Consider the following 23,326-nt stretch of genomic DNA (forward strand, 5'->3'; position numbering starts at 1 on the left):
GTGTGGGCAGTGCTCATTAGTCTATGCTGGATTTACACTCAGGGGTCACTTACAACAGTGCTCAGACTCATTCGTGGTACCATGGATTGAAGTAAGATTGTTTGCACACAAGGCAAGCACCTTAACCTCAGTACTAACTCTCTGGATCCCATAATAGTTTTTAAACTATTATCTGGCTAAATCTTATTTGCTTTTCCAATCAGACTAGTATGCAAGTTCTTTTCAATGAATCTTCTCTGCTAAAGTTCTAATTTAAACACAATGACTAACATTTACTGAGCACACAGTCCTTATCCAGCACTTATAAAAGACATACTGACTTTGAATTGTTTCCGTCATTATCAGCTGTATAATAACACATTTCCATTTTAGTAATGAGGAAATGAAGATTTACACATTAAATAATTTTTGTAATTATGCAACTAAAATATACAAGACTTGGATTGAAAATCCAGCCATTCTAGTTTTAGAGCTCACTAGATTTAAGTGTGTCCTCGAATGGCACTTCCTCTCTCTGCCTCTCTCTCTCTTCCTCCCTCCCACTTCCCTTCCTCCCTCTCTACCCCCTCCTTTCTCTCCATTGCTCTCTCTCTCCCTCCCTCTCTTTCCCTCTATGTCACTCTCCCTCCCTCTCTTGCCCCCAGCCCCTCCCTCCCTTCCCCTCCTCTCTTTCTGTGCATCTCTCTCCCTCTTTCCCTCTCTCTTTCTCTCTCCCTTTCCTCTCCCTTCCTCCCTCTCTCTCTGTCTCTCTCTTTCTGTTCTGTTTTTGTGTGTGTTCTGCCTTTGCTCTCTCTCATAAGTGTGTGTCTTTCACTCACCCACTCTTTCCATTTCTATATTTCTTGCTCTCTGCCCTAGATCCAATTGAAAATGAAGATGTAGTAGTAGCACAATATATGGAGAAGAGTTCATAGTAACTTGAGCACTCTCGTTTCATCCAATTACGATTAAACCGGTTCTAGTAAACAGGACGTTATTTGAAGAGGATGAAAGTGATTGTAATCACTATTCCTGGGTAAACATGTATGATGGAGAATTGACTTAATCAGCAGTTATCTCTGTTTGACATATAAATGACTACTCTGGATGTCATTTATCATCCCTGATGCTGTCTAAAATTCCTCCTCTCACTGATCACCGACAGTCATTTTCTGATTGCTGCCGAGTGTGTTGATCTGTTCTCAGTGACATTGCCCCGGAGTCTACAAATAGTATACAGTTTTTTTAATTAAGAGTTACATTACTTTGAGAATTATCTCTTTCACTGAATTGCTTATGGTAGCCCTATATTTTATTCCAATGAAAAATAGTGCAATATTTCCTTGTAGTGAGTGGTCTGTTTTCTCCAAGAAAAAGGAACTGCGGTGTAGTTTTGTCCTTCCACATTTCAGGGTATTTTCTTCTTCAGTTATAAAAATCAAACTCTCCAAGATATATCAAATTTGGGCTTACAGAAAATGTTTTTTATTCAGTTTTCTTTTTGTTTGGGGCCACGTTCACCTGTGCTCAGGGTTTACCCCTGGTACTGCACTCAGGGGTCACTCCTGGTGAGACCCAGGGGGTCATCTGCAGAGCTGTGGCCCCTCACAGGGGCCGAGGCAAGCACTATACCTACTTCGCCTTCTCTCTGACATTTATGTCCAATTTACTAAGCACATGCTATACAGCAATAGAAATGAGTCAACATGGCATTCATTTTAAATTATCTAGAATTTAATGTGTTTATTCATTTTAAAAATCCAACTAGCTTGGGCCAAATTGGAAGAAATCATTAAATAAATGTTCCTCTTGAACCTAAATAATAGTGACATTATATGTTTACTTTTAAATACGCATTATATCTGCATTTATTAATATTGAGTGGTGAAGGCTTTCAATGAAAATATAGACATTTAAAAATTGTAAAAATTGCTGACTTTCCAACACACTGCATTTTGATATTTTGAGTATGTCCTTATCAGTTGATCGAATTGATATTACAGACCTCGATCTCTAAGGAAGCATGATCTTTAGCAATTAACTCAAGCTACTTTTAATATTATTCAAGAGTGTAGAGTTATGTGAACAATAATAGAAATAATAGTAACTTTTTGGCAAAAAGGACTTTCATATACATGTTTTTATTTAATATAAGTAAATGAAATGAGATTCACTGTATCACTGTCTTCCCGTTGCTCATTGTTTTGCTCGAGCGGGCACCAGTAATGTCTCCATTGTGAGACTTGTTATTACTGTTTTTGGCATATCGAATACGCCACGGGGAGCTTGCCAGGCTCCGTCATGCGGGCGAGATAGTCTCGGTAGCTTGCCGGGCTCTCCGAGAGGGGCGGAGGAATCAAACCCGGATTGGAGGAATCGAACCTAGGCTGGAGGAATTGAACCCGGTTGGCCTCATGCAAGGCAAATAAATGCTCTAGCGGTTATGCTATCGCTCCAGTCAAACCCACCACGTTTGTGTATTTTTAAGCTTACAGGAGGATATTGATTCACAAGTGACAGACTTTTACCTAGCATATAATGGGAAAAATGAAAATTTTCTTATAATAAATTATAGCAGAGGTAGATGTAACCACTTTAATCTTTTTGGTTTTTCTTTTTGGGTCACACCCGGCAATGCTCAGGGGTTACTCCTAGCTCTGCACTCAGGAATTACTCCTGGCGGTGCTCAGGACCATATGGGATGCTGGGAATTGAACCCTGGTCGGCCGCGTGCAAGGCAAACGCCCTCCCCGCTGTGCCATCGCTCTAGCCCCACTTTAATGGTTTTTAAAGATGCTTTTTTACTTCTCTTTCTAGCCCAATTTGCAGCCAATTAAGTTATAATATCCTAAGTAGAGAAAAGGCTGGTTGGTAATAGAAGAAAAGAGAGAGAAATACTGGTATCGGGTAATAATTTTTAACTTGATTTTTATCACTTGGCAACTTTAGTAGAGAAAGAAGTGAGTCGCCGAAGAGAGGAAGAGACTGTCTGTCGCCCAGAGCCCAGAGCTCCTCTCCGCACCTCTGCGTCATTGCACCAGCAATCCCAAGGTCCCTTCCCCTGGACAGCTGGCGTTTCTCCGCAGTTCAAGAGTAGAGCATTGACGGGGGTGGGTTTGGTCAGAGTGTCTTCGTGGCCCTGGTAACGAGTAGGGAGAGAGCCATGTGGGTCTGGCATTTTGATTGGCTGAGAGGACAAGTAAGAAAGAAGTCCAGGCGACTGAGCGGAAAGCTGTCTTTGGGAAATGTCACCACCATTGTGACACCATGCTTTTCAGGAATGATGTCCTTTCGCTTCATAATTGCTGTTAGCAGTGTCCAAGCTATCACATTGTGTTTCTGACCCTCTGCTCTGTTCCACAGTTTTGTAAAGTACAGGGACGGTTTTCCCCCAGAAATAGAAATGCTTCTGAAACTATACGGAAAGGCATTATTAGTGAAATTGCAATATGATAACAAACTGCAGATGGTAAAAGATTACTTCCTGGAAGAGAATAAATCCAAGTGCATTTTATGCTAAGTGAAATGTGATTACCCAGAAATTTCAATGTGGCGATCAATTCATGAGTGGCTAGCTTTGTTCTAGCTCCTGCTGCCGACTCTAGGTCTTAATCAGATCGAGGTAAAATTGCAGAGGAAAGATTGAGAAGAAAAAGTTAAAGCATCTGATAATGAATGGAAATGTGCCATATTAAAAAAAATCACTCAACTTTCCTAGTTGCTGTAATGTTACAAAATAAAATGGTTACAAATATCCATTTTAGTTCATTTTTAAATGCATTTTTCTAGTTGGTTTTAAATAATTTAAAACATGCATGCCATTAGAAGAAGTTTTTTAACCAAATAGGAATTTCAAACAATTCTCAAATGAATATTTACAAATTTAGGAGATACTGAGTGGGTGTAGCACTCCCACTGCTAAACATTTATTGAGATTATTGTTTCTAAAGAAGAATTCCATGTTCAACTGCATTAGATAACACATTGCCTTGTATTCATTTGTAAGGAACATTTTTTGAGATCCACAAATACATAAATTTTAAAAAAAAGTATGCTGTCTGCTTTCCTGGTGGGTATCAATGCGTGTCCTATGACAGAGGAATAAGACTATGTCTAAATGATATACGTCATTGTGCCAAACGCTCTTGGTATGGAGGAAAGATTCCGCCCCCTTTGCCCCTCCTGCTGTGCTCAGCCCTCCTCAGCGTTCATCTTCACCAGGGTGGAGAGACGAGCTCCCACACAGACAAACTCTGGGCATCATTAGCGTGACCTTCTGAGGCAAGTGGCCATTTGTAATGTCAGTGATTCACCTCACACTGTGTCCTCTCTGGAGATTAGACTGACAGGACACACTTGATTTGGTGAATTATTAATTCATTGTCCATGCATCGACATATTCCTACAATAAATACAAGCCAGTCTCTCTCCAGGTTTGGGGCAGAAGGACTGAGCAGAACAAAGTTTATATTTTAGTGGGAAAGAGTGAAAATATAGAATCAAATAGGAAGTTAGATGACAGATGTGAAAGGAAAAACCAGCTGGGGTCCTGAGATCAGGGCTAAGTGTGGAGGAAGAGTCTGTGATTACAGAGGCCTGGCGAGGGGGAGAAGATGAAAGAAAATATGGGCCAAAAGCACTCCAGGAAGAAGAAGAACAGAGCAGAGAGGCTGCACAGGACGGGAACAGGGCAGCGAGGGCGGGAACACAGTGGTCAGTGCGGAGAGCAATGGTCAGGTCACCGCGATGGCCAGCAGGGAGCAGAGGGGGCTCAAGTCCAGAAGATGAAAGTGCCCTGAGAGGAGAGATCTCTGAACACCCCCTGTGGGAGAGACATCACTACCCACTCATTACACATTCCTGAGATTATTATCCCCAGCAAATGCGGGAAAACCTCCGTCTTCAGACGCAAAGGGACCAAGAGGACTCCGCATACCTAGTTTCAGTCTTCAAACTGAAAGTTTGTCAAGTGGAAGTTTCCTGACTTTATTTTATTTTATTGTTTGTTCATTTGTTTGTTTGTGGCCACAAACAATGCAATGCACAGGGGTTACTCCTGACTCTGCACTCAGGAACCACTCCTGGTCATGCTCAGGGGACTCTATGAGGCAGGCTGCCAGCCAGGCACGCACCCTCACCTCTGTTGTACCACCTAGCCCTGAAAGCACATGATTTTTTAGGTATTTCATTTTTATAAAGTAGTTCACAAGTATTTATTTACATCTAATATTTGAACACCAGTCCCTACACCATGACACTTTCCCACCAACATATTTTGGATGTTTCCATTGAGAACCCCCCCACCCAAAAGCAGAACCAAAATAACATATTTTGTATTGTTTGTTATGAATAACCAGCTGAAAATGCTCCAAAAAACTTTTCTTAGGGGAGAGTGTGTGAAGATTGTTGTATTTTACCCAGAGAGGACATTATGACATTAAGCACTTCTATAAGAGATTATTAATATGTTGTTAAGGGATGATCCTTATGTATATATATACATAATATATACATACATATATACATATATATACATAAGGATTACATATAAAATACGTAAATACACACACACACCTGTGATGGAAACTCTGGGCTACCTCCACCCATGATGCCCCACATTTTTGGCAACTTGGTAGTCACACCCACAAGTTTCCCGATTTAAAACAAGCATGTTGACATCAAACATCAAGCATATGGTCACATGCTCACATCGCCTTGAGTAGAATGCCTGACACACTTTCCAGAGTGGAAACTGGCATCTATGTGACCAATGCATCTCCTTTGCAGTGTGTCTTCTGTCCAGGAATTATGAGGCATATAATGAAAAATGCAAGAAAAATGTTCTCCAAATCTAAACAACACAGACAGCTATGTCTCTTTGTTGATCCATCAAAAACTTTATAATCATACCACATCAGAGGAGGTTAACAGAAATAGGTGTACTAGAACAGCTTCTTAAAGAGGACTGAATTCATCTATTAGGGGAAGAAAAAGATTTTAAAATGATCATTACAGACTTTGCCTTAGGAGGAGAAAAGCAAATTAAGTTAACCAAGAAAGGGAATGATAAAAATCAAAGTGGAAATTAATGAAGTAGAGATACAAATCAATTATACAAAAGTAGGGCTTCTTTACAGAAAATTAATAAAATGTATAAGCTCCTAGTCAGTTTAAATAGGAGCAAAACCAAGATGATAACATTTCAGAAAGGAGGATAATAAAGACAATATCATATAGTGTCTACCTATGCAAATGGAATTACAAGAGATTATTGTAAACATCTAGGTGCCAATTAATCAAGCTCTGTGAAAACACAAATTGAGAGACAGAAACTAGTTAAGTATATTATCAAGGCACCTAGTGAACAGAATGTCCCATAACTACTTTAAATTTATTTATGCTTTAAAAACCATAAGGGAAACCATAAATTTTAGATTGGTGGGTATATAATATAAAATATTTGAGTTGCAGAATTGAACAGAATAAAGTTGTCTATGTTATTGGAACAAAAAGATAAATGTATATTTAAAAATTCATCTTCTTAACAACTTAACTTTTGCCTAGAGCCACAAACCAGTCTGTTTTCTGGAAAGCACTGTGCCTCAGAAATTCTTATGCAACATATTACAATGCCAATGTATTGCTATTAATCATGAATATCTAGAATATAAACCCTAGAGGTGGGCTAAAGAGCCACATTTTTCAAATTTCCACTAAGAAATTTTCTAGCAAGATTATTTTTGAAATGCTTTGGAGACTAATTTGCGAGCACGTTCAGACTGGAATCTGTCATGTACATGTTATAATCAACATAAAAATCCCTGGCTCTTAGTCAATTAAAAATATTGTGAAAGAATATGTGTACATATGGGATATTATGAAATCAAGAGATGACTTTAAAATCAGTTGGGAAGTTTGAATGAGGACTTTGACCAATAAGCAAGCCAGAAAAAAATAAAATATCAGAGAAGAGAAGTTTATTCAAGGAGGATGATGCTATTCAAGAATATTTCACGGAATTTTTATTGAGAATTTAGTAACAGGTTACCAACATCAAGACCCTTTATACATTAATTTAAATCTAATTTTAGTGAAAAAATAACAAGGTGGTTTCAGAAATAAAACAGATAGTGTGTATCAATCACTTGACTTCAATTTTTGTATTTAGAGTCTAACTCATTTACATAACTGTTGAAAGGTTTAGCTGAAATCAGTGCTATATATATATTTCTCTTTTTGGGTCACACCTGGCGATGCACAGGGGTCACTCCTGGCTCTGCACTCAGGAATTACCCCTGGCGGTGCTCAGGGGACCATACGGGATGCTGAGAATCAAACCCGGGTGGGCTGTGTGCAAGGCTAACAGCCCACCCGCTGTGCTATCGCTCCGGCCCCACAGTGATCTATTTTAGGGTAAGGCGAGCTTTCCGCAGCTAGCAGAGATCCAGGAGACAGCCAGAGGGCGGCAGGGAGGGCCTTGGCCTTTGCACACCCCGTAATTCCTGAGGTGGCCCCGAACAGCCCATATCTCTGGGCCTGAGCGGAGTGACCAGCCGGCTGATGGACAGTCGCTGCACGGGGCTAGTGGACTCCTTCCTGGGGCCTGGGAGCAGCTCTTCAAAGTTTCTCTATCTTGAGTTCTAGTCTGTGTGCGTGTGTGTGTGTGCATGTGTGTGTGTGTGTGCGTGTGCATGGGTGTGTGCATGTGTGTGTGCATGTGTGCATGCATGTGTGTGTGCATGTGTGTGTGCGTGTGCGTCTGTGTGTGCATGGGTGTGTGCATGTGTGTGTGTGTGTGTGTGCGCGCGCGTGCGTGCCTTGGGCCACACCCAGCACTGCTCAGAGCTTGCTTCTGGCTCTGTGCTCTGGGATCACACTCGAGGGACTAAGGACGGGCCCGTGGGTGCGGGGACGGCACCCGGCTGTGCGGTGGGCGAGGCACGCAACCCACCTGCTCACCATCCCCGGCCCTGCAGGGTGTTTCCGTGCGCAAAGCCAGTGCGCGTCTTCTCTGCTCCCTGAACATGCGTGGCCCGCCCGGAGGGGAGGCAGCTCGTCGGTCCTTGCTGCTCGGGCTGGAGGGTGGGCCGGGGGCAGGGCCTCGGGCTGGCGTGTTTGTGGCCTAGGCCCAGCCTGCCACCACTCTGGTCGCCCCAGCCCGCCAGCAGGGAGCTCTGAGCAGGCCCGGGGAGGGCCCCGGAGCACTGTCTTCTGAGCCAAATACCAACAGAGTAAAGATTCCAGGTTTGGGGCCAACCAGTGCCAAGTGACTTCACTGCCCTCCCTCTCTCCTGAGCGGGGCCCGGGCTGTTCTCGCCAGGCCCACTGGGTCACATTCCCCGTTCGGATCCTCTCCTCCAGGGGCTTCGTCTGTCTCTGTCCTGTGAGTCGAAGGTAGCAGCCGCCCTGAGATTTCCTGTGGCTGAAAGGGAACTGGGCAAGAGCCAAGGAGCTGGGTGCTTTTGTGCGTCCCGTGGGGGAGAGTAAGTGCCTGCTTGCCACCTGCGAGACAGGAGGGTGGCTCCCGGGAGAGGGACGCATCCCCTTACAGTAGCCACACTCCACTCCAAGGCTCCTCCTACAGTGCTCGTAATGATTTTCATGCTCTATCTTCTCAACTGTGGGGGAAGGAATATGACCCCTTGGGCCCCCAGGATATTCCAAAAGGGACATTCGATGTCATGTGGAGGGGGGTCCACAGACTGTATAAGGTGGTCATTTTTCTCAGTGTCCATCCAGTTTCTAAGTGTGCAGTATCTTTTTTTTATTATTAATTTATTCTTTTATTGAGTCACCATGTGGAAAGTTTCAAAGCTTTCAGGTTTAAGTCTCAGTTATACAATGCTCGAGCACCCATCCCTTCACCAGTGCTCATATTCCACCACCAAGAATCACGGTATACCTCCCCCTCCCCCCCCACCTCCCCAGCCCCCCACCCCGCCTGTGTAACTGGTAAATTTCACTTTACTTTCACTTTACTTTGATTACATTCAATATTTCAACAAAAAACTCACTATTATTGACTTGGAATTTCTCCCCCCTGAAGTCGATCTGCTGAAAAGAAAGCATTTGGCAATTTGTTTTCCATTGCTGAGAATGAAGAGATATGGGGTTGAGAGGCCGCACTAGCAGCCGATGTGCAGTATCTTTAGCTTTACATGTCTTCTTTTTTTTAACAGTAACTAACACATCTAAACATAGATATTAAGATAATATTAATGAACTGTTGTATGGAAGTCATTTTCATATAAATTATTTTTAATTATATTGACAAAACTGAAATTTGCCCCGACTTCTATTTTTGTAACTATTGTCATAGATTTATATTAAATGATTTACATTTTTAACTTTTGCATTTAGTGTCATATAACACTGATTCAACTACATATATCTTCATATTTACTTAATTCTTAATGACTAATGCTTAATGCAACACTACCAATTTGGATTTTACAAGCTAAAAGAATAAAGTTTTCATCAAATTCTAGTGTGAAATGTGAATTTCTATGACAGCTCAATAAGCGAAACACATACTTCACATGTATGTGGCCCAGGCTCAGTCCCCAGGCACAGAGACAGAAATAGCCCCCAAAACTTTTGTAGCTCCAAAACTAAAATTTTAAAAAAGTGAATCCCGGGCCTGGCGAGATCGGTGTTGTGGGTCAGACACTTGTCTTGCACACGGCCCACAACCTCCTGCCCCACACATCACTTGGGTCCCAGACTCCAGCAGGGAGGCCTCTGAGTGGAGACCAGGATAAGTCCTGAGCACCACTGGAGGCCCCAAAACCAAACAATTAAAAATAAAAATGTGTATATCTATTCGCTTATAAAGATTAGCAATGATCTTATTGACTGCAGTAGTGAAGACAATGTTGACCCCATTTATTTTGCATATTTATTGGACATGTAACCATAAATTTAATTGCTTTCTTAAGTCTTAGATTTTTGAGCTATGAGGAATTACTAATATTTCTTTTTTTATGATTTTTTTAATTGAATCACTATGAGAAAAGTTACAAAGCTTTCAGGTTTAAGTCTCAGTCACACAATGATCAACACCCATCCCTTCACCAGTGCACATGTTCCACCACCAAGAACCCCAGTATACTTTCCATCCCACCCACCCCCCGCCTGTGTGGCTGATGATTTTCACTTTACTCTCTCTTTACTTTGATTATATTCACTATTGCAACAGAAAACTCACTATTATTATTTGAAATTTTCCCCCAACAATCAGACCTGCCAAAAAGGCATCATTTGATCATTTGTTTTCCATTGAGAGAATGAAGAGCATTCTCTGACCTGATAGGTCTGCTGTGGTCAGGCGGATTTGGATTTCTGGTATTTTAGTAATTCAGTCCAGAGAAATTTCTGCCAGAAGTCGCATCACTGCAGGCTCGTACCTCTGTTTTGTGGGCTCTAAAAGATGGCGGTTATTACGCCACCGCCGCCACCACTGAAAGGAAAGGCCGAGGGACAAAAACCTTTCCTCTCCCAGGGCGGCATCAGGCCGTAATTTAGTTCACAGTCTAGAGGCATTTCTGCAAGAAGCCACTGGGTTCCGAAAGTCTGGAAAAGGCCAGTTTTACAGCTGAAAACAGGATTCAGAGAAGTTTAATGCTTTAAGCGATAGTCAAGGTTATATGATTATTGAAGAATCTATAACCAGCCTGCAATGTCAAATGTCTTTCTGGTAATCATTGGTGCTTAATTAATATTTGCAGAATGAGTGGTGTTTTTCTTCCTTGAGCATTTTGTTTTCATTCTTTGTACCAAACTTTTTTGAATCCTAAACTGTTCTGGGAATCAACAATTTCTAGTTGTGGTCTGCAAGGATGACAGCAAAATCCTTGAAGTTGTATCCTGAAATTATAAGCTTTGCTATGAAGAACAAATACCATTGTCTAATAAAAACACAATACAAACCATGTTTCTAGTTATCAATGACATTATACATCTCATTACATTAAAAGTAAAAAAAGTGAGGGAGGTCAACATATTACATTGCCTATACACAAAGTTTTGCATTTTAACATATACATAATATAATAGTATTGAGATTTTTACACATTCCTTTACAAACTGCTAAGTATTAGCAATCTGGTAGGAATTTTACATTCTTTTTTTTTAATTAATGAAAATTTATTTTTTTTTAATTTTTTTTAGTTTATTTTTAATTAGAGAGTCATCGTGAGGGTACAGTTACAGATCCATACATCTTTGTGCTCATGTTTCCCCCATACAAAGTTTGATAACCCATCTCTTCACCAGTGCCCATTCTCCACCACCAGTAAACCCAACATCCCTCCCCCCCTCCCGAGTCCCGTCTCCCCCCCACCCCACCCTGACACTATGGCAGGGAATTCCCTTTTGTTCTCTCTCTCTGATTAGGTGTTGTGGTTTGCAATAAAGGTGTTGAGTGGCCATTGTGTTCAGTCTCTAGTCTGTATTCGGCCCACATCACCCTTCCCCCACATGACCTCCAACCACATTTTACTTGGTGGTCCCTTCCCTGAGTTACCCAGAATGAGAGACCAGCCTCCAAGCCGTGGAAACAATCTCCTGGTACTTATTTCTACTATTCTTGGGCGTTAGTCTTATAGTCTATTGTTCTATGGAATTACTGATATTTCAACCCCAAGCTTGTAGAGCGCGAAAGCAATCATTTCTGATACTGTATATAACACTTGTTTCAAAATTATATGACCTTTCTCCTCCTTGAACATAATGCCTTGCTAATTATTCATTTGTTTTATATTCTCAAACTCAATATGAATTGTAATAAATTTTCTTAGTATTTATGTGCATATAGATTGTGTAGTATCTTCATATAAGTCAACTTTCATTAACTGGTGGATTAATTACAAGGAAATGCTTATCATCTAAGTTTCTCTTTTAATTTTTCAACCATCATGTGAAGCAGCCTATAATAGAGTTTGAATATTGAGAATGTAATTTATACATAAATGCCAAAATATTTAATAAGTACTGGAACGTATATATGATCTCAAGTGGCACTCATTTTTCCATGATTTTTGTTGTTGCTTTTGTGTTTTTGTTTCAAGGCCACCCTGGATTATGGCCAGGGCTTATTACTGACTACTGAGTAAGGGCAGGGCTTACTACTGACTCTGTACTGAGTAAGGGCAGGTCTTACTACGTACTGAGTAAGGTCAGGGCTTACTACTGACTCTGTGCTGAGTAAGGTAAGGTCAGGGCTTACTACTGACTGTACTGAGTAAGGGCAGGGCTTACTTCTGACTTTCTGCTGAGTAAGTTCAGGGATTACTACTGACTCTGTACTGAGAAATTACTCCTGGGTAGAGTTGGGGGAGCATGTGGGATGCCAGGGATCAGACCTGGGTTGGCCACACCCAAGACAAATGCCCAACCTTCTGTGTTATTTCCCAAAGCCCCACCGTCATGTTATTTTTTTAAATTTCACTTTTGTTTTTATTTCAAATATCTTATGCTCAAAAATTGGAATTCTTAGGTATTGCTTTTGAATTTTTCTCCTACATATTCTGCCCTCATATTTATAATTTATACTTTATCTAATTTTAGTTGTTTTAAACTCAATGTATATGCATAGGAAGAACATTTGAAATGAAGTTTAAAAGGATCATAAGCCATGTAATAGAAAGTAGAAATTATTCAACTAGACGTCAAAATAAGTCAGTTGTTGAAATTTAGCTTTTATTTGCCCATGGGTTTTTTGTCAGAAAAAAAAAGAAGAAAAATATGTTTGGTTTTCCTGTCTTAGGGAGAGGTGTCATTAAACTTTTAGATAGAAAATGGTTCTTTTCTGTAGCATCTTCTCCTTCATTTATTCTCTATTTTACATATTATCTCCTTATGGAAACCCTGAATTTTATACCCAGTAAAAAATTACCTTTTCTCTGATCAAAGTGAACATTGGAGCACTATCAACATGTAGCTCTCACTAATTCAATGTCTGTCTTGTGATGGCGGGAAGTAAGTGAGTTATTCTCCAGGTTCACAGTTACCTGCAAGATTCATGCCTTTTTAGCCTCTCTGAAGACAGTGAAACAATGCTGGGTCAGCCACGCAGCTGAGCAGGTCACAGAGATGACAAGGGCAGAGTCCCCACTGACTCCCAACAGAGTGCTCTGTAGCTCGTAGCAAGGTTCTTTGTAAAACAAGGGTCCATTTGTGACAGAGTGCCCTAAACTTCCCTTACTGCCCCTCCAAAAGCTGTTGGAGCAGGGGGTCTCCGAATGTCTGAGAGTAGCCTTGCTGGACCCCGGCATCCAACCGTGACTCTTTGCTGTTCAATCCTGTGTCCCATTGACTAGGACCTCCTGGGTGTGACCAAGGTCGCCCCAGCACTGCTAGGGGGTCCCCGAATGTCTGAGAGTAGACCTGCTGTCCCTAGTGTCTATCCTTGACCCTTTGCAGTTCAATCCTCTGTCCCGTTGACTAGGACCTCCTGGATGTGACCAACGTCCTCCCCAGTATTGCTAGGGGGTCCCCGAATGTCTGAGAGTAGCCCTGCTGGTCCCTAGTATCTATCCTTGACCCTTTGCAGTTCAATCCTCTGTCCCGTCACTAGAAACTGGTAGATGTGACTAAGGTCCCCCAGCACTGCTGGGGGTCCGGCAACCCGCTCCCAGGGTGGGGGAGGGAAGTCTGTGTGCCCCACTGACCCTGGGTGCCTCTGTGTCTCTTGCAGCCTGCGAGCTGATGAACCAGGGCATCCTGGCCCTGGTCAGCTCCATCGGCTGCACGTCGGCGGGCTCCCTGCGGTCCCTGGCAGACGCCATGCACATCCCGCACCTCTTCATCCAGCGGGCCACGGCGGGCACCCCCCGGAGCGGCTGCGGGCTGGCCAGGGGCCCCCGGAGCGGGGACTACACCCTGGCCGTGCGGCCCCCCGTCTACCTGCACGACGTCATGCTGAGGGTGGTCACCGAGTACGCCTGGCAGAAGTTCATCATCTTCTACGACAGCGAGTACGGTGAGTGGCTCAGGGCCTGCCCCCTCTCCCCTCTCGGACCCTCGGCCGTGGAGCCCGGCCGCCGGCGTGGACGGCTCAGTCAGGGTGCAGCGTTTCGTGCTCAGTTTTGGAAGTCAGGCTGAAAACAATGAATACGCGTGTCTGTGCTCAAAATTCCTAAAGTAAACCCGACTCCAGCATATCTGAATTTTTAAGACGAGCTTTTCTGTCTAACGCATTTAAACAAAAAATATATATATTTTCGAACCATATAGTATAATCCTTATTGAATAATAAAAGATCATTTGAAAAGGCACAGAACTCCTTCCTATTATATTAAATGTGGATGCTGCATAATTATAGAACTATATATTATATATGCAGATATAATGAAAAAGACATATTAAATATATAAATACTAAAATATAAAAATAGCCTCTGGTTACTTATTGGTTAAAAATAGGAAACATCTTGTTTATACTATGGTAGGCTTCAACATTTACTCAGTGCTTAACTTTCATCCCTCACTACACTACAGTTATACTTTTTTTTTTTCTTTTTGGATCACACCCAGAGATGCTCAGGGGTTATTCCTGGCTCTGCACTCAGGTATTACTCTCGGCAGTGCTCAGGGGTCCATATGGGACTTCAGGGATTGAACCCGGGTCAGCCTCATGCAAAGCAAACACCCTACACACTGTACTATTGCTCCAACCACCCCCAAATCACCCTTTTATAATATTGTTGTAACAGCATACTGTCTACTTTATAAAATCTTACTAAACTCTCAAGTTGTACAAAAACTGCTTGAGTTTTCACAGTAAAATTGTAGGCATTTTTGTTTAAATATTCTCTGAGTTGATTTAGTTGTCTAACTGATGCTAGAATTGCGTATATAAAGGTCCCTTCTTATTTTTGTCATTAAGGGACAAAAGAAATAGAATATAGGTAGGTACCAGCAAGTTAGAGAAAATAAACATAAATTGATCTAGAAAAAATATTTTTAATATGCCATTCTTTTATATTTTCTTTAAAAAGCAGTCTCAGAAAAAGTTGCTATTTAGCCTGTGTATCTTTATTTAAAAATCAATTTTTAACTTCTGTATGGAGTCTATTTTCTTTGAGTAAAGAAGCATAAAAATGCTGTTTTTTTCCCTGTCATATCCTACCCCGCACTTGTGAACACTGTTGAGCAGTTTCAAAGAGTGGGTCAGAAAATGACATCCATAGAACTGACCACAAACAGGTTGGCAGAGATCTAAAAGCAACAAATAAAATCCCCCGTGGATTTCCATGGAGGGAAGCAAGTGGCAGTTGCATTTGGCCCTAAATATTCAAAGGTGCCCCGGGGCTGCGGCCATCAGAGTGCCATTAAACTGATTGGTTGGCTCGGCGACACTGTGCCACTCCAGAAGCACACTCCTTTGTCTCCAGGATGGAAATTCTTATTTTTTTTCCTGCTTAATTTATATTATTTAGGGGTCACAGAACAAAAACCAAGAGACTGAAATAAATAAAATGATCAAAAGGGAAATGAAAAACAATGGTCTCATTGGTAAAAGGACTGAAAAAATATATCCGAGCCTGAAATTCACTGATAAGATTATTTAGTAAATATAGTGAAATCTGTATTAAATAAAACTGTTAAGGATCCCTTTGCAGTTGTCTTGTAGTCATAATAATTCAGTCTTCCCAACCTTAGGCCTCTACTAGCATTCTTAGACCTCTACTCAAACATAATTTTAAATAATAAAATAAGAAACCCCATGCCTTTCTTTCTTTCGTTAAGGAAGGAAAACACTTTATTATCAGTTCTAATTTTTAAAAGTCCTGCAAAATGAGGAACCTAAATATGTTTTCTTATGAAGTCATTTTGACATAATTAAAATTGGAATTTTATTTTGATTATTTTTCTGTAAATATCAGTGGGAATACCTATTGTTTCCAAGTCCTAAATGGATTACAATTAGGAAAACCTTGTAAAAGATTAATTAAAACAATATAGATAAGATGAATATCTAGAAAAAAGGCACTAAGGGGCTGGAGCAATAGCACAGCGGGTAGGGCATCTGCCTTGCACGAGGCCGACACGTGTTCGATTCCCAGCATCCCATATGGCCCAGAGAGCTCCGTCAAGGATTAATTCCTGAGTGCAAAGGCAGGAGTAACCCCTGTGCAAAAAAAAAAAAAAAAAAAAATTCAAAAGAAGAAAAATGGCACTAAGTTCGCCATCATACAAATCCACCATTCATGGCAGTCTCAGGCTGGGGCTGGTACCGGCTCCGGCTGGCCTTCGCCGAGATTCGAACCAGGTAGCCATGCATTTGCACGACCGCTTTGCTGCTGAATGTCCAAGATCCAGAGCCAGCTAGATTACTTCTGAACCCAGCAAGTGCTCTCAGCCATGTCCCCAGAATGTGAACTAAGCTTTTGCTTTATGCTGCCCCAGGAAGGGAAATGATGAAATTTCCCACTTAAATCTCCATGTACTTAATTACTAAAACACAGAAATCCTTATACCTCTTAGGGCCGTATTTTGCGGGGATAAACTCCAAGAAGAATAGTGAGTTCTGTGTTGAAACCCCAACAATAATAACAATAATGAGTTTTGGGTTGAAATATGGAATGTAGTCAAGGTAAAGAGAAAGTGAAGTGAATTTTATCAGTTTTGCAGGTGGGGGTGGGGGGTGGGAGGTATACTGGTTTTTTTTTTGGTGGTGGAATATGGGCACTGGTGAAAGGACAGGTGTTTGAATATTGTATAACTGAGACATAAGCCTGAGAACTTTGTAACTTTCCATATGGTGATTCAATAAAATAAATTTTTAAAAAATCCACCATTCACTTCAAATCCCTCACCTTTCTGCTAATTTCCTTGGGGTGAATAAGAAACTTGGGGGCCAGAGAGATGACACAGAAGGCAGCCCACCTGCCTCCGTCCCTGGCCCCATAATTGGTCCCTGGTGCGCCCCCAGGAGTGATACCCGAGCACAGAGCTGGAGTGAGCCCTAGGCGCCCTGTGAGGACCCCCAAACTTACCTGTGTGCAGACGTTCCCATATTAGCATATTTACATGTATAAGAAACTGTAATCACATGTGACTGTGTCCTCCTAAATATGGCGCTTCATTTTATTTTTCAGATAATGGAAAGCAAAAATTTTCTTAACTCAAATAGTAAACATGCCTTTGGGTGGTATTTAATTTAATAATTTACAAAAAAAAAAGTACTGGGCTTGTATCATTGAAATGATTTCCAGTAATGCTTTTGTTTAATGAAAGAAAATTTTCTCTTTATACTGACAATAAATCTTGCTAGTAAAGAACTGGGCAAGAGTCCAGAATAAGCATCAAGCTATTCAAATACCTTATGCCTCGACGAGGGCTCCATATGTTTACAGAGCCATTCGTCAGTGTCATCATTCTAAGCTCAAACATTGGAATTGTACTTGGCTTTTATCTGGGTTATCAGGAACTGCTTTCATTAAGGAATGGATAAAGCATCATCTATAGAGGGATTCGGGCAGCCTGTTAAAGCTAAATGTTATTGAAGCTATATTTGCTTTAAATATTTTTTTACAAAAATTCAGGCTTTTATATCTCGTTAATTAGAGAAAAATTTTTTCAAAGGCAGTTAATTATGGTGACGGGCACAGTTAAAAATCTACATTAAACTCCCTAACAAAGAGCATTCAAGTCTTTGATTCTAAATAAATAGATGGAAAAGAAAAAACTAAGTGAAAACTTTATTTAAATGATCGACTCGGGACATTTCTTAAAAGGACTGAAGAGAATTTGGGAAGGGCTGAGCTTTTCAAAGGGCCTCCTCGTGAGATGGTCACTGCTCATTTGCCGGGCACAAAGGAAGAGATGAGATAAAGGGTTTTACAGAATGTGGTCTGAGTGCTTAAGACATTTTCAATTAATAAAAGAGGTGAAATATTTATCTGACTCACTTAATGGAGAAAATAATGTGACGGGCAGATGGCTGATAACTTATGCAGTGTGAAAAAGAAAGTTTTTTACTGCAGCAGCAGTGACCAGAGGAGGTCTTCTGGGTAGATTTTGATCCTTATTTTGAGAGAATTTTGCAAGATAGGCACTCCAGTAGAAAGTATTGAGCAAATCTTTAGCCATAAAGATATTTAAAATATGATTTCAGATGTATTTTTGTCCATGCTAGAGTAAGTTTATTCTACAAAGCTCAATCAAGCAGGAAGGGTACACAGCAAATGCCAGTTTTACCAGTGACAAATAGAAAGCACTGCTGGGTCAGAAAGACATGCACAGCCACCTCAGGACGGGCAGATCAGGTGCCCAAGGTGAACAGAGAGTGTGGAAGTGACGGTCACCACGTATGACACACTGCCAGGACTCATGTTAGGGGGATCCCTGATTCTATCCGGGCTCTCCTCTACGTGTTTCCTAGTTATCCTTACGCTTTTTTCAGTACCGGCTGATGAAGATGACGGTAGTGGTGGTGGTGGTCGTGCTGATTATTACAAATAAAACAGATGGGGTAGTGAAAAGTCAAGTGCTCAAGTAAGTGAAGAGGTCTAACTTTAGACGGATGACCCTCGGCAGAGTTCACAGCTTCAACTGCCTGAGTCCTTTGAATATAGAAATAACAGTTGGATACATTTGAGACCCACAGGACGTTAAAAGTTTGAGCATGGAATGTACCCGGTCAGCTTGACCCAGGAGGGGTCCTGCCTGAAGTCACGTGAAACACGAAGCCACGTGTGGAGTCCAGGGAGAATGATCCTGTGTCACTTGGGGAGATCTGATTATCTACGGAACTTGTAACCACCTGGTCATGGAACCTAAGCAGGTGGACGCCTCCGGGGCACCTACCTAGCAGCCCGCCGCCCCTGACGCTGATGGCAGGATGCCACTTGGTGTGCGGGGGGAACTTCCCCTCGCACAGGGGCATTGCCCAGAGTTCCTGCCAGCGAAGGGTGTCTCGGCTGGTGACCAACTGTGTGCAGAAGGAGCACTCGGGTTCTGGCTGCAGACCCGGGGTCATAGTAAGGCACTGGAGAGGACAGAGTGGACGTTGGTGCTCAGCTGCACAGAGCAGCAGGGCCTCAGGTTCCTCCTTGCTCCTTTGCCCGTGTCCACATGCCGGCGTGGAGCTGCCTGAGTGGACACCGGCTGTGCTGGGTGATGGTGCCAGCTCAGGGATGCTACTTGGGCAACTTGTATTTTTTTTCAATTGAGGTAATATTGATTTATAATATTAGGCAACCAGGTTTAAGTCTCTTAATCTGTGTGTCACCAGGCCTTGCCAATTGCCAAGGTACCGAAACCCTGCCAAGTCCCTGGGCCCTCACGGTGGGTCCCCACTGCCCCCCAGCTCGGGGACCTGAGTGTGCTGCCGAAATCCTTCAGTTAGGTTTTGTCTGAAGCAACTTAAGTATATTTATGATGGTCTACTAGGAAACCTGGTTAGCAGGTGTGTGAGAAGATGCTCTGTTTTTTTATATATATATAAATAGATACAGTAAGAGGGTATGTTTTCTTCTTTAGAGATTCTACTTGAAAAAAAAATGTGTAGTATAAGAAACTATGCAGTATAATCTTCCAAAATGCTCCCTCTTTGTTCCTAGACCATTGTTTACTTGTCAAGATGTGGCTCCTCCTAAAACTGCTCTTGTTTATCTCACTCAAAAGGCTGAGAGCAGATCTATTCAATCTGTCTCATTCGCATTTATTTAATAATGTGATAAGCAAGTCTTTAAAGAAGTATTCCAACCAAGTCCGACGGGTTCTGTGATTCCGTCCTAAAACAAATTCCGTGATACATCAGGGATCTCCTTTCAGAAGTCAGGGAACATTTTTCTTCCATTTTATGTAAACCTTTCATTTGGTCAAGGTATTAGTCTCAGTCCAAGAGGACTGAGTTATAATTTCAAAGACTACATCTTTGCCCACATGGAAGTTGTACCTCCTGTCATTGCCCGATCTGAGTTGCAGTTGACCTATAAGACAAAGCCGAAATGCTGTCTTTGATCTCTTAGTTGAATTGGGGGAAAATTCTCCTAAGTAACAGTTGCCTATGGGATGCACATAAGAGATTGTATCATGTAGCTCTTTCCAGAAAAATAGCAGCAGACTTACTTTAGATAAACTAAATCATCTTCTACTGGCACGCTGATTCATGAAGGACTCATCACCACCTCTAATGTGGTGTCCCTAAGTCTGCAGGGCGTCCCGGGAGGGTGCATGATGTCCCCGAGAGTTGGGGTGATGCAGATGTAGGGACAATGGTTCCGTTAAAGGTTGGGAGCCCAGGGAAGACGCAGAAATAAGCTGCATAGGTTTCTCTCTTAGCCTGTGCCGGCACATAGCCTCCATCAGCTAGAACATTGAGACCAGCACCTTAGGAGGGACATGCCGAGGGCTAGACTCGACAGTTGATGCACACGTAAGCAACTTGCAGTGGGGTCTTCCCAGTGGGCTTTTGTTTTTGAGTGTTTGCTTGTCTGTAAATGGAATTTCTTTGGAATGCAGCTTGTCCTTTTTCCCCCTGCATATTGTCTATGCCTTCTTTTAAATGATTGCAAAGTTGAACATCTGCAACAGAAGCAATACTACCTACAAGCTAAAAATTTTCCTGAGTTTTTAAGGAATTGTAATTCGTGTTCTCTGACCCAGTCTGATGACACTTTATATCGCCTCATACAATGACTGGGAATACGGTGGAGGATATATTTAGAGGCAGGTATTTTGTGTGAGAAGTACATTCCATTATGTTTCCAATTAATTTTCTGGGGTTCAAGTTTAGCAAGTGGTGTTTAACTTTTGAGTACAATCCTCAGTTAAATTCAATGCATTTATGTCACTTTGGTATGACATAAGAATGTTCTCTTGCATAAGGAAAATGTCAGCGGTTCATCAAACAATAACAGTGACCTTGTTAAAAAAATAACACTAGACTAAACTAACTAAACGACCAGAATAGGTTTAAACTCAGGTGCTGGTGAGCGGGAGAGTCACTCCAGGAGCTGTATGAGGCTTCTCTGTGTGAACTCGGTGTCCGGGGACTGTGTGGGCAGGGGGTGAATCCCGTATGAGTTTAGAGTTAAACTTACACACTTGAAATCCTAAGATGATACAATAATCGAAGGTTTTTCTTCGTTTGTTTTCTGAAAGACATGCAGCCTTTCTTGAGAAACTAGGTTTGATCCAAAGCAGAAACTTCCTAGGTCAGTGAAAACTGACAGCTGTGGGCAGCTACAGGCGCTCCGCTGGACAGCAGGCGGAGAAGGCGCTCCGCTGGATAGTGGACGGGGCAAGCACTTCGCTGGACAGTGGGCGGGGCAGTCACTCCGCTGGACAGTGGGCGGGGCAGGAGCTCCGCTGGACAGTGGGCGGGGCAGCCCTCCTCTGGACAGTGGGCGGGGCAGGCGCTGCACTGGAGAGTGGGAGGGGCAGGCGCTTCGCTGGACAGTGGGCAGCTACAGGCGCTCCGCTGGACAGTGGGCGGGGCAGGCCCTCCTCTGGACAGTGAGCGGGGCAGGCGCTGCTCTGGAGAGTGGGAGGGGCAGGTGCTCTGCTGGACAGTGGGCGGGGCAGGCGCTCCTCTGGACAGTGGCAGGCAGGGCAGGTGCTCCTCTGGACAGCGGGCGGGGCAGGTGCTCCTCTGGACAGTGGGCAGCTACAGGCACTCCTCTGGACAGCGGGCGGGGCAGGTGCTCCTCTGGACAGCGGGCGGGGCAGGCCCTCCTCTGGACAGCGGGCGGGCAGGCGCTCCTCTGGACAGTGGGCAGCTACAGGCACTCCTCTGGACAGCGGGCGGGGCTGGTGCTCCTCTGGACAGCGGGCGGGCAGGTGCTCCTCTGGACAGCGGGCGGGGCAGGCGCTCCTCTGGACAGTGGGCAGCTACAGGCGCTCCTCTGGACAGCGGGCGGGCAGGCGCTCCGCTGGACAGTGGGCCTGCCCCTCGCTGCAGGGATACCGTTTACTCTCGAGGGCCAGAGTGCGGGGTCTGAAACAGCGGAGACGCCATCCCGGTCATAAGAGGGCCAGAGGAAGTGCAAATGCCAGGTGGGTTGGGTGGGCCTAGCCCTGCGTGGAGGGGAACTCTGCTTGCTTTTGTTCCTTTTGCTCAGCTTAAACTTATTTCAAGTCCTGACCCCCCCAGAGATCCTCCTCACTGTCCCGGTGGGAAGGATTTTTGGCTGCAGGTAAATCTCCACTCAGATTCATCCAACTGAGATTTCCGAGGCCAGAGTCAGTGCAACCAGGGACGGGCCTGGACGGGCCTGAAGCAAATGGGCATTTTTCCTTCTATGTAGGAGGATACACCTTTGGTGCTCGTGTGCACGTAAGACAGAGACTTGGAGAGAGAGTCCAGCGGCAGAGTGAGTCTTCACTCGCAGGGGTCTGGTTTTATCCCCGGCATGGGGTAGGACCCCACCCCTGCAGCCCTGGACGACAGAGCTGGGATGGAGCTCACCGGTGGGACGGGTGGGTTCCAAATCTACAGAAAGAAAACGTAGTTAATGATCCCAAGGTAAGGACCAGTCTGTAGCCTAAGGGCCTCAGGCACGTGCCCTAGGCTGCGTCGCCTTTTCCTTACAACCCACACCACACATCCCATGGAAGTAAACATGCGGGTGACGTTTCCCACGCATAGCTAGGGATGCGTCACTGAGGACCACAGTGCTTATCCCGTGCCATCTTTTTTTTTTTTTTTTTTGCTTTTTGGGTCACACCCAGCGATACTCAGGGGTTACTCCTGGCTTTGCACTCAGGAATTACTCCTGGCGGTGCTTGGGGGACCATATGGGATGCCGGGGATCGAACCCGGGTCGGCCGCGTGCAAGGCAAACGCCCCACCCGCTGTGCTATCGCTCCAGCCCCCCCCCCCCCCGTGCCATCTTAAAGTCAGGATACAAGGCCCATAAAATGGACACATTCCTCTTAGTTATTGCAGTTGTTTATAATTACCAGGAAAGCGATTTCAAATGGCTGATAGCTATAATAATAACAACTCTCTTTAGACAGTTTCAAGGATGTTTATTGGCCACTGTCCAGTTCTTTCATTTGCTCAGCATGCATGAAAAAGCATGTAATTAATCCAAGCATCTTATTGAATCATTTTATTAGTTCTGCATCAAGTAGGTAAAAGCGTTTTCTATTATATGTATTATACCAAAGTTCCTTTGACATGTCATCTGATCTTGAACACTTAGGCTGTTTCCAGGTTTGGGCTATTGTGAATAATGCTGCAATGAACATAAAAATGCAGATATCTTCAGAATGGAGCTTTTTGGCTCTTGGCATAAATGCACAGAAATGGGATTGCTAGTCATATGGAATCACAAGTTTTTAGTTTTTGAGACATGTCTAAATTGTTTTCCAAACCGGTTGAACTAGTTGAC

General features: G+C 43.2%; 1 protein-coding gene across 4 annotated transcripts in view; it reads left to right on the top strand.

The window, feature by feature from the left end:
• Nucleotides 1-23,326, top strand: part of GRID2 (glutamate ionotropic receptor delta type subunit 2) — a 1,314,711-nt gene that overhangs the window by 661,391 nt on the left and 629,994 nt on the right. For all 4 annotated transcript variants that reach the window (XM_055138199.1, XM_055138197.1, XM_055138198.1 and 1 more), the window contains one exon: nucleotides 13,676-13,960. In XM_055138199.1, the coding sequence (XP_054994174.1) occupies nucleotides 13,676-13,960 (285 nt within the window). The remainder of the gene's footprint in view (nucleotides 1-13,675; nucleotides 13,961-23,326) is intronic.

The sequence above is a fragment of the Sorex araneus genome, chromosome 5 (genome assembly GCF_027595985.1).
Source record: "Sorex araneus isolate mSorAra2 chromosome 5, mSorAra2.pri, whole genome shotgun sequence".
In the NCBI taxonomy this organism is placed as follows: Eukaryota; Metazoa; Chordata; class Mammalia; order Eulipotyphla; family Soricidae; genus Sorex; species Sorex araneus.